The sequence below is a fragment of the Eumetopias jubatus genome, unplaced genomic scaffold (assembly GCF_037043125.1).
Source record: "Eumetopias jubatus isolate StellerSeaLion01/CBP00866 unplaced genomic scaffold, mEumJub1_p1.0 scaffold_3, whole genome shotgun sequence".
Taxonomy (NCBI): domain Eukaryota; kingdom Metazoa; phylum Chordata; class Mammalia; order Carnivora; family Otariidae; genus Eumetopias; species Eumetopias jubatus.
This window is the reverse complement of record NW_028274809.1, coordinates 88,304,532-88,317,354: the sequence shown is the minus strand read 5'-3', so window position 1 is coordinate 88,317,354 and position 12,823 is coordinate 88,304,532. Positions and strand designations below refer to the sequence as shown.

General features: G+C 35.7%; 1 protein-coding gene across 2 annotated transcripts in view; it reads right to left on the bottom strand.

The window, feature by feature from the left end:
- The window catches only part of LRP1B (LDL receptor related protein 1B), a 1,880,289-nt gene that overhangs the window by 702,992 nt on the left and 1,164,474 nt on the right, over positions 1-12,823 (bottom strand). For both annotated transcript variants that reach the window (XM_088022156.1, XM_088022157.1), the window contains 2 exons: positions 3,099-3,179; positions 1,789-1,956 (listed from right to left, as the gene is read on the bottom strand). In XM_088022156.1, the coding sequence (XP_087878282.1) occupies positions 1,789-1,956; positions 3,099-3,179 (249 nt within the window). The remainder of the gene's footprint in view (positions 1-1,788; positions 1,957-3,098; positions 3,180-12,823) is intronic.

Below are 12,823 nucleotides of genomic sequence, written 5' to 3'. Positions count from 1 at the left end.
CACGTAGAAAAGAGGGATGGGAATCTCACTTCTGAGATGAAAGTAAATTGACTTTGGGGCAATTTATCTTTCACAGCATATCGGGGGCAGTGCCAGCAGACCACAGATGTATACCTCATGAGGAGCCTACAAAGACATCTGTGAGGTGGGGGGAAATGCAGTCTATATTCAAAGTGTAACTTAGTAATGACATGTCAACCATACCCCAGATGAATGTTTCCACCATATAAGAAAAAAAGGAAAATATAGTTTTGTACACCTTCTCTTTCTACATGCAAGTTTAATGGTAAGTAAAAAGCTCTAGTGCTTATGTATTAGTGAACCAACGAAAGTAAGAGAAAAGGACAAAAGAATGAGATAGAGATAAATAGGGGTGGGATAGAAAGAAAAAAAAAGAAAGAGAAAAAGGGAAAGAGGAGAGGGAGGGAGGGAGGAAGTGACAGAGAGCGGAAACAAAAGAAAGACGAAAGGAATCATGTCAGAGGAAAAAAAATATAGAAATTTTCCATTTATTTTATAAGTTGTTAAATATTTGCAGAAGACAAATAATATGCCCTTGGAAAACACTTTGAAAATGATTCCTTTCTTATTTATGACCATGCAATATATGCCCCCCCACCCCAGCATCCAATTCATTAAATAAATCACTTTATTGTCTGTTTGCATGCTAGATTTTAAATACTGAACAGGGACCACATTTCTTCACCCCTTTATCCATCCTTTGGTACAAGCACAGTGCCTGGCACATGAAAAGTTTTCAATAAATATTTGTGGAATAAATGAAAGAATGAATGACAAATTCTTCCAATTTTTTTTTAAAGATTTTATTTATTTATTTGACAGAGAGAGAGAGCGAGAGCAGGAACACAAGCAGGGGGAGCGGGAGAGGGAGAAGCAGGCTTCCCGCGGAGCAGGGAGCCCGATGTGGGGCTCGATCCCAGGACCTGGGATCATGACCTGAGCCGAAGGTAGATGCTTAACCGACAGCCACCCAGGTGCCCCGAAAACTTCTACTTAAAAAAAATGTTACTGGGGGTGCATAAGTGGCTCAGTAGGTTAAGAGTCTGCCTTCAACTCCGGTCATGACCCTGGAGCCCCACCCACCTCAGGCTTCCTGATCAGCAAGGAGTCTGCTTCTCCCTCTCCCCCCCACCCCTGCCTCCCCGTTCACGCTCTCTTGCTATCTCTCTCTCAGATAAATTTTGGCAGGCTGATGATTTTTTTCTGTGATAGTTCCAACATGATTTCTAATTTATTAACATGCCCTATGGCTGATCAAACTTTGCAAATGACAGAGTCAGGTCTGCCCATGGATAATGCTGAGGCCCACAGTCAGTCTCCTTCTCTTAGCTTACATTCCAGAAATTAATCAGTGGGAACACATCATCACTTAATAGGGGGTATTTCAGGCCTTAAAGAAACAAATTTGGTGTTGAAGTAAAATAAAAATTATGCCTTTCTTGTTTTTTGTTGTTTGTTTCCTTTTGGGGTGGGCTTGGGGTTTAGCAATTTAGAAGTTGGAGGGGATTAAGGAGTGGTAAGTACAGCACCTATGAAAGTAGGAAGCAAACACCACAGAAGGTATCAAAGTATAAGGAGGTGTTAAGATGAGAAACCAGAGAAGTTAAAGAGAGAAAGTAAAGTGATCAGTCAATTATTTACACTGTTCCCAATACATATATTTTTTATCTGCTGAGTAAATTATTTTTATATAATATTCATTCTGAAATACTTAAATATTATATATCAGTTTAAACTGAGAGTTCATAGCTTCACAAAATTACTAACCTTCTCTGGTACAATTGGTTTGGGCTTCATCACTGAAGTCTCCACAGTCATTGTCACCATCACAGGCCCAGTGGCCTGGGATGCATCTGCCACTGGAACATCTGAACTGATTATCCAAGCAAGAGTGAACACAGCCAGCCTCATCACTGCCATCCCCGCAGTCGTCATCTGGAAAGAAGCAACAACATCAAGGGAGTGAAAACTGATCCAGGAAGAAAATATCCCTTATGAAATATCTACCATTTCTTTTTGCCACATAGAGTATTCTCTTGTTTTTGATAAAAGAATGATAAATTAATGATCAGCATATCCCACGAACAGTGGGGGGATATCTTCATTTCGATACTGTTCAGCTTCCGATTGAACATCAACTACTAAACGAAGAGGGAAAACAATCCTTGACTTTGGGTTTTAAAGCTTATGTTCTATGTTCCTCAGAAGTGACTAACCACTGACTGAACAAACCTATGCAGCCTGAAATAATTATAAAATGGGAGGACAATGGTGATTGCAAGAATTTCATGAAATGATACAGCTGGTGATATAATTATCGTGGAAAATTATTGCTTAGACCTATAATCCCTATGCCCCTGAGTTTATAACCATATCTTTAATTCAGACCCTTCTTCTCTATTCTCAACAGGAGGAGTCCCTATGCACCCTTCTCCTACTGACTCATAAATGTGTATTTATACTGGGAAATTGTCACTATCATTAGCAATGATTTATATTCTTTATTAACAACCGTTGCAGGAGGGAGGGGAGAGGAATGTGAAGTGAAAACAGATTAAATTGAAATCAGTAAGTGAGAATGTATGATTTACACATAATTCATTTACCTGTGTTTGGCATAATTTAGCATAATGATACAATTGAGTATAAGAAAGCAAACATTATTTGTACATAAAGAGCAAGGTGGCAGAGTTGAGACCATTTGGATAATTCCGTAATAATTTATAAACTCCTCCATCCTGAGGTGACAGAGCACTTTACCTCGATGCTTCGGAGAGCCTGAATCATCCAGGTCACTTCCTCAATTGTCCCCTTTACTTCGCGTCTGCAGACTTAGACTCTGTCCAGCATAGTATCTGAACACCAATCTCTTTATAGCCCCAAAGGACAGATAAGGAGTTCCATTATCCTTAATGCTAATCCCCACTGATGTGCCAGGTGCCCTGTCACCACTTGTCTTAGCCATTCCGCTTGGCTCTGCAAACTCCTCGTACAAACTACGTCTGAAGGAGGAAGCAGCACCGACAGCTGGGCCCCCAAATCAAATCAGTGTAATACTGGGAACATTTGGTACTTGCCAGAGTCGCAGTGCCATTTGCTGCTAATGCATCTTCCACTTTTGCATATAAATTGAGTTAGTGGCTCACAAGTTGGAAATTCTATGAAAGATATAAAAACATTCAATAAGGAAGATGTTATTGACTGTGCTTGATTTAATTTGTATCTCATTTGCTAATGTGACCAGAACTCCACCCCTGTCCTCCACAAAAGGCAGAGGAAACAGCAGATAAACAAATACAGTGACATAAACTTCTTAAGGGCATAGGATACCCATACTTTTAGAATTTTTTAAATGCGTACTTTACAGTGACTGAAAGCCCACAGGAATCATTTGATGAAGGACTGTTTGTATTTCCTGCACTCCACCACTGATAAGAAAGTTTGGAATATTGGCCCTTGGGCCTCGGGCTTGTCTAACAGTTATGCTTCCCAGGGGTTCCATCTAGGCCTATTCTGCACTGTTCCTTTCTAAGAGTTAGGACTTTACCAAATATTCAAAATCATGTTACTGAGCATTTTGTTAGTATTTTCACCAGTGAAGCACATTGGTGATGGTGTCTTTAGGAAATAAGGATTTTGAATGATATTGTTATAACTTTTATAGAATGACTTATATTTTTCCCTTAAAAACTATGACATTTTTAAAGTTGAAGTCTATATTAACCTATAGTTTTTGGCAAGTCACAACTAGCTAGAATAGTAAAATGTGAGCAAATTAATTTTTTCATGAGAGTCACAAACACATAGGTTGTGTATTATCCTCAAAATAATATTTCAAATTAAATTGAATTTTTACTCAATTTCATTTCAATTCAATTCAATTTCAATTCATTCTTAAAATGGTAATAAAACAGTAAGTCAACTTTGGAGTTTGTGAGAACTCTCTCTAGTGTGTAGTTGAGCTGGGAAAAGAGAATCAGCCAGAGTGAACAGCAACAGAATCCAGTGAACAGACTACAAGTGAAAGCCATCTCTAGTACCAGTAACTTGTCCAAATGACAACATAAATTGATATTATTTCATTAATAATATGTAAGAAAAGTGGTAGACTCAGATCTGGTTGATATGGTGTAGACTCAGATCTGGTTGATATGGTATTGATTACTTGCTTTCTACTTCTTAAAAAACAATTTCTTTGTGTGAGTTTACATTTGAGTATATCCCCCTGAGGTATTGGAATTTGAATGGATATTATTCTAAAACTGAATAAATCTTAATTAAATTTTGTGATTACCAAAGACATGCCTTGAGATATACATTTTAGAATAAATTTAACTTTTCAAAACCAAAAAAATGTGGTCAGAGCCTAAATCTGCTTCAAAGAAGAGGAGGCAATCACTTACTGATACGAAGAGATAAAAGACTATATCAAAATTTATCCATGCAGCAACTCAACAAATTTTCTGACATATAAGGGGAAGCCCTCAAAAGAAATGTGAAAACGCCCAAGGCATAATTTAATCAATACTTCTAAGAGACTTTTCTTTTGTTGCCTGACAATATAATTAAAACTTAGGTGTTTGTGTTTCAAGAATCAACAGGGATGTTGTCCAAAATATGTTTTCTTCTTTAGATAAACATTTAATGTTCCGAAGATGTACAGTAAACATGAATAATGACTTTAAACAAAGTATCAGCATAAGTAATGGTTAAAATGAGTAAAAAACAAAATGCAGATTCTAAGATATGATGAGATCTAACTTTTAAAAATAACATAGCATCTTTTTGAATTTAGAATAGGTTAATTCACATTTTTAATCTCTCTTCTATAAACTTAGGAACATATTAACCAACATCATACATTTAACTAGGAAAAAATTAAATCACCCCAAGCATTTGGAGACCTCTGAAATTTGGCACTACTTCATTGGGAAATTTTTCAAGTGACCTGTAAGAGTCTATGTCTTAGATTCTAAGTCTAAAAACTGTCCCCCCCGCCAAAAAAATCTGGAAGTTAGCCCCCAAAAGGTAAAAGCTTTTAAAGTAAATAAAATAATCTAAAACCCAGTGTACATTCAATCTCTAGGAAAATGAATGATATATCTGCCCACAGTGAATTTAACATACATACTTGCATACAATGGCTATTTGTTCTTAAATAGTTGTATCTCATTTCTGACTTATTTTTTTACTTAATACTTAGTCACATTATTTCTCTTGGCAACCTCCTTGTCTGACTTAGTTTATAGGACCAAAGGTAAATTATATAGAATTTAAGAAAATGGTAACTAGAAGAAAGCATAGGACAAATCACTAAAAAGAACAAAGGCATTAATTGAAGGGACAGGAATAAGGGAGTGAAGTTACTAATGTTTCATTTCTGTTTCTTGACAAAGCACTATGACATTGAGTAAATCACACAGCCTCTCTGGTGACAGACATGTGGTTTGTAACATGATCTCTCAGGTCCTTAAATTCCTAACAGTCAAGAAGTCAGAAGAAATGTCATCTGGAAAAGCACAACACCCTGAAGGCATTTAATGTAACAAAAATGGGCTTATCTACGGAATAACTTCTGGAATTATCATAGCAATCCAGTAAAAGATAGTAACTGAACTTCAGGAAAAAAAAATAGAAGAATAAATTTAATATGTTAACATTATCTTTGGATTTTCTCTGCTTAATAATGCAGTCAAATGTGCAACACACTTTAGAAGGAGTTCCATTAAAAATTAAAGTATAATATAAGGCACTTCACTTTTCACTAACATTGGAAAATACTGTATCCATAATTTCTTAGTATCTTATCACGGGTATCTGATAGTAAGAGGTCTAGTGACAATATACTCTTTCTCCTAAAAAATAAAATGAAATCCTCTTAAAATAAATTTAACATTTTCTCTGTTCTTCCATATTAGCATTAATTTTAAAAAAGTTGAAAATAGTATCTGGTAGTTCAGTCTGTTTCTAGGTATTTGTTCTTTTTAAGATACCATTATGAATTCTTATATTTGAAAAAGACTTAAACATTAAACACAATCTTTTCTTTCTCGACGTTGACTTTGGATCTCCCATGAGACAGACTGAAGGACACTTGGAAAGATTACCTGATTCATTCTGAAGAGAAAAAGTTATGAATGAAAGTGGCTTACATTTTATATTAAAATTCACTAAAGAGAAGAAAACTATATTTTATTTCTGTGGTGACTTCAGCCTCGTAGAATATTTAATGTGGAGTAATGGACTGTTAAAAAATCTTCTATTGTTGCAGGTGGTATGCTCAATTTATCTATTATATCTTTCATTTAAAATTTATTGCCAGGTTATATGTATGCTATTATGTAAATGGCAACAATTTTCTCTCCTCTCAAGAGTAATCATCGTTGGTATTCTACTTATATTTATCCAGTACACAAAGCCTTAAAGGTAGTTTTCAGATCTAATTTGTTTCTTTCCTGTCTCTAGGAATTTTCCTACCTCTTTTTCCCTCTTGGGCTCAAAGTGAATATTTCTAAGTAACTTATTATTGAAGTTTCAAAATAAAGTTATCATAGGTCTGTTTGAAAGCATGTAGTCCACATCCTGGATGTATATAAAGTTGACCATCGTGACTAAGTATGGGGAAAATGTATAGCAGATTCAAGTCAAAATAAATGACAAAGTAAGAATATTACAGGAATCCAGGGTTAGGAAATTGTTATCTAAATTTGAAGGAGATGATAATACTCACATTACATATTATTATTTATTGAGTATGAGATACTAGGCTAGTTATGTGCATACATTACCTATACTCTTCACAACAGTTAGCAATTGTTATTGCTAACCCTGATTTGTAAAAGAAATCAGCATAACTTGCTTGAGCATACACTGCATAACCAGCCAGTGTCAGAGTAAAATCTGAATAATAGTGTGACTGGTTCCAAAATATATTATTTCATCCCTATGCCATGCCGATCATACCAATACCCTTTAAAAAAATTATAGCACAGAAATATTTTTATAAGGATGGAAAATTTAATTCTTCTCTCTGTGTTTTATGCAGCCCATTTAAATTTTAATTCTGTTTATTACCTACTCTAAGGATATTAATTATGGATATTAAGGATATTTAATTATCCACAATTAAATATGGATATAGGAAAATAGTGCTTTTTAAAATTATATAGATTATAGGATTATATCTTTTGAGGAAATATATAACATTTTTAGATAATGATACCAGCTGTGGCTCTTGAGAATTGGTACGTGCACAGGACAGACTTCAAAAGATCCAATTAAGTAAAGATACTTTGGAGAAAACCGTAAGAAAACAGTGTACCACAAATCATCTTCATTTTGTTGCTCTTCCATTGTTGTTACATAAAAACCTCATTTTAGACATCACATAGGTCATATATAAAGAATATAGTTTGTAGGCAGGCAAATCTGAGTTGAAATCCTGATTTTAACACTAATTATAATGTGATCTTGGATACTTACTTAACATCTCTGACCTCAAGTTTCTACTCTGTGAAACAGAGTAGAAAACTACTTCAAAAGTTTTATTCATTCAAAATATCGAAAGCTTTATACCAGATAGAGTTCGAGGCCTTAGTGACACATCACCTAGAATGAATGAATATGAATGAATAAAATAGTGCTAAGCACTGGAGATACAAAGTTCAGCATTTTCATTTCTCACAGTGCCTACAATCTAGTAGGAAAAATACCTGTAGTATATTTAAACAAGTGACTTCAATAAATTTCTGTTAAATGCTATGATAGAAGCAACATAAGGTGTTATTGCAACCCACAACAGAAGTCAAAACTACTCTTAGATATTCACCCCAGAGGAAGTTATCTACAAGCTGATATGAATGACACATTTGGTTAAATCAGGAGGGGAGCAGGAGGGGAAGGAGTACTTTTAGCATATTCTAGAAAGATGGCATTCCTGAAGACCCAGAAGTCACAGTATATAAAATGTTTGAAAAACTAAAAAAAATTCGGAATGGCTGCAGAAGGGTATAAGAAGTAGTGAAATTTTAGGAGCTACAAATAGGCTGGAGCAATAGATTTGGAAGTGATTGCTACTGATATAACAGAGTCTTGGAAGTCAAAAGGAACATCCAGGAAGTATATGCAGAATGAGACTAATGGGAGACCTAGAAAAACATATTGAATAGTTCTGGCAATAAGGAAAACAAAGAGAAATGTTAGATAAAGTAATAACCAACGATTTTAATACATGGTTGCATGTATAAGAAAATAATATAAATTTTCAGAGTCCAGAAATTAAAAGGGTACTGAAAACTAGAACAGTTAGTGGGTTATCACAGCAGTGTGTGTGTGTGTGTGTGTGTGTGTGTGTGTGTGTGTGTGTGTGTGTGTGTGTAAAATCAATGCTGCTGAAATGTCTGAAGAATTCATGTTTACTCTTGACAGAAATTTAAAGGGCTGAATTTCTTTTGGAGGTGCAGAGCTCCAGATACAAGGGAAAAGCAAGAGAATCTGAGGATTGGAAGGATGTTATAGAGAGGTTGCATAAGAAGTAAATCAGGAGGCAAGGACTAAATAACTGGCATTGTGAGAGTGTTTCACAAACCTGGATGTATATTAGAAGTATCTGTACAGCTTTTGAAACTACTTATACCTGAGCCTTTATTATAATTCAACTGGTAGTGTAGTTTCTCCGGAGTTGTGGGTTAAATCATATATATCAAAAAGATATGTCCAGACTGTGGACTCTGAGAAACAAACTGAGGGTTCTAGAGGGAAGCGGGGGTGGGGGATGCGTTAGCCTGGTGATGGGTATTAAAGAGGGCACGTACCGAATGGAGCACTGGGTGTTATACACAAACAATGATCATGGAACATTACATCAAAAACTAATGATGTAATGTATGGTGACTAACATAACATAATAAAATTAATAAAATTAAATTTTTAAAAAAAGATATGCCAAATCCTTGGGGTGCCTGAGTGGCTCAGTCGGTTAAGCCGGCTGCCTTTAGTTCAGGTTATGATCCCAGGGTCCTGGGATCAAGCCCTGCGTTGGGGTTACCTGCTCAGTGGGGAGTCTGCTTCTTCCTTCCCGCCCCCACCTTCCGCCCCAGCTCTTGTTCTTTCTCTCTCTCTCAAATAAATAAATAAAATCTTAAAAAAGAAGATATATGCAATCCTAACCCCTGGTACCTGTGAATGCGACCTTATTTAGAAACAGGGTCTTTGCCTATGTAATTAAGGATCTCAAGATGGGAATTTCCACAGGGAAAGGCCATGTGAAGATGGAGACAAGAGACTGGAGTGATACTGCCACAGCCAAGGAAAAGCAGGAGCTCCAAGAAGCTGGAAGAGGCAGAGGATTCTCTTGGGGGAGGCACTGCTGATTTTAGACTTCTGGCCTCCAAAGCTGCGAGAGAAGGGATTTCTGTTGTTTTAAGCCATCATGTTTGTGGTGATTTGTTGTAGCAGCCTTAACAAATTCTAATTTGTAGGGAATGTCGACATCACATAGTTTAAATTTTCTGGACTTGCCTTAGGATAAGAATCACATGAAGTGCTTTTCCTAAAATACATATTCCTGGACTCTATTCAAGACCTACTGAATGGGAACTTTTGGAGGAAGGCGGTAGTGGCCTGGGGATCTTTATTAGTACCAAACTTCCTGGGTGACTCATATCCTCAAGCAAAAAGCTGTGGAAATGCTGAGTTAGGTCAAGGAACTAAAACCTGTTTTTAATAATTTCTGCCTGTGGCTTTCAATATACCCCAGCAGGGTTTGCCTAACCTCCCACTTTGTTGCATACAGAGCCTTATTAATCTAGTACGTATAAAAGAGAGCACTGTAACCGAAGACGGTGGGAAAGCACATCACACACCTCTAAGGATAACCAAAAGACAATTTAACAGAAGCTTGCATAACACTTCTAAACAAAAATAATAAAAATGTTTAATATAAATGTATAGAACATGAAAAAACAGAACAAGACCATCTGGGATATAAAGCATAAATCTGTATGACACAAACAGGAAAAAGAACTTAATTTCTTTGTTTCCAACATTTTTTAAAATTTGAGAGAGAGAGAGAGAGAATGAGAGGGAGAGCACAAGCACACACTCAGGGCAGAAGGAGAGGGAGAAAGAGAATCTTAAGCAGACTCCATGCTGAGCATGGAGCCTGAGGTGGGGCTCGGTCCCAAGACACTGAGATCATTACCTGAGCCAAAATCAAGAATTGGATGCTTAACCGACTGCACCACCCAGGGACCCCTGTTTCCAACATTCTAATAGAAGTAATTACTGTCGGATTGTGAAGTGAAAACAAATAGGTTTAATAGGAAGTTAAAGTTCTAAATCAAAGAAAAGGAAAAAAAAAATAATAGCTAAAAGTGAGTTTATCTTCACATTGAAACAAGTTATCAAACAAGTAACAAAACAAATAATTTTGGTCTTAGAATATTGACAGTGATTTTGAAATAAATGGAAGAATGGAAAGACGAATGAAAACCGGAAAAGGGTAAATAACATTGTCCCAATTTCAAAAATGAGTGAAAATTTTCAAACAATAGAGAAGTGAAGTTTACATATACCTCTGGCAATAATTCCAGGATAAACTTGCTAAAACATTATTTTGTCAGCATTTTTAAAGAGATTATTTGCTCAAGAATAAAATAAAAACAAGGCATGCCAAACTAACTTCATTTATTTGCCGATACAATTTTTAGGTAAGTATATATCATGAAAATGCCATAAATAGAGTGTTCTTGTAGTTTTAGCAATGTTTGAGAAATCTCAAGATAAATGAAAGTATCATAAGTGCAAGACGGTAGTAAATTGAAGTGAATGAGTAATTTGTTCAAAACTGTATCCATACAGTTTTAATTGTTAAATCAGTTTCCCCTGAAGAATGTTTTTAATTACTCCCCAAAAGGTTCATGCCTTTGTTACTATTATTTGGTTACAGCCTTAAAAATTATTTTATCAAATTTTTGAATTACATAAAACTGGGAGACATCATTAATATTATGGATTCAAAATCATAAAACCGCATCAGGGTTAGGAGTTACAGGAGGACAAAAATATAAGAGTGACAGTTTGGAGTGGAAAAGACCAGACCCATATACATATTCAGAAGTAGGTGGATAAGGAAGACTGAGAAGACTATCAAAATAAAAGGTAAAAGAACTTTGAAAAGTAAACATTAGAAGCACCCAAAAGGAATGATCTGGTCTATAAGAAAAGCTAGAAAAGCTTAGCTGTATTAATTGACTGGACACTTGACATGGGAGTTACATGATAAGGCTGCCATCTATGATTGTGTTAACAGAAGCCCAGAATCTAAATTAGTGAAGGTAATAAGTACATTTCAATCTGTTATAAAAATACCACATATGGGATACTAAGTCCTGTTTAATTCTAGACCATGAATTTTTTTTTAATTCTGGCAAAAAAAAAACAACAACGTAAAATTTATCATTTTTACTATCTTTAAGTATATAATTCAGTAGTGTTAACTGTATTCACATTGCTGTGCAACAGATCTCTAGAACTTCTTCATCTTGTAGAACTGAAACTCTATACCCATTGGACATCAACTCCCCATTTTAGACCATTAATTTTACTAAGGTCATTAAAAATACAACTATATTCATAGTAGGGCAATTGGTAGGGAAAGAGCCTACAAATGGTCATGTAAGGATATATGAAAGAAGTGGTATGTTTCAGTTGTAAAGGAGAAGGGTTAGGTAGGCATTATGGTGCCTTTAGTTATCTAAAGAGTGATCCTGTGACAAGGTTATAGATTTTGATGGCGTAGCTTCAGAAGACAGCACAAGAATCACTGAGTAGAATCTTTAGCAATATTGCTCCACAAAGGAGGAATATTCTGACAATTACTGCCCACCAGTAGAATTAACTACCCTGTGGAATAGCCAGTTCTTTGTTCCTGAAAATATTCAAACAAGGACTGGGTAAGCATCATTGCGACCAGTTTTAGAATTCTTATATTGGATGGATGATGGAATTAGATAGCATGTACAGGCAACTACCAATACCTGTGATTCTCTGAAACAGATAATGAGGAGTGAATGGGTCTGAGTTCCAATGCTTGCCATACCTACTAACTCTTTCTGCAACTTTGGACACACAACTTTCAGTGCTTTAGTTACCTTATTTATAATGTGAGGGGCTAAAATGAATGGTTTTCTTATTCTTTCTAAATTTCCATACATTGAATAAACATGCATTATGTACATTTTGCAGAATCTGTCTGCATTGGGCAGCATGTGCCTTCCTGCCTTAACAGGAAATAGGAAGGGAGAAAAGGAGAGGGAGAAGGAGGGAGAAAATGATTGACTGAGTTAAGTAAATAAATACAAGTAATAGTGGGATTTTTCCTTTTGCTATGGCAGCCATTTAGATCCAATGCTAAGAACAAGGAAATGCTAAGTACTCTCGCATTTTATAGACAGAATCCAGTAGTTGGAGCTGTTCTTTATAAAAGAAAAGTAATCTACAAGTCAATTTTGTTCAAAGACCAGTGGATTCAAAGGAAGGAGAGACTCCATGAGAATCATTCATGAAATTTTATGAGTACATGAGAAAAGGGAACTGATTGAATGTTGCTCAGGAAGTAGACTGACCATTTTACCCTGAATCTAGAGAAGAAAGAACTGGAGAGTGGTGGCATCTAAAAGATGGGTTATTAGGAGACTAACCTGATCACATTTAAGAGAGTGGGTGAAGAGGGACAAAAAGTGGACCCGCACAAGAGAGCAAAACTTTTTTTTTTTTTTTTTGGTCATATCAGCAATGCAAC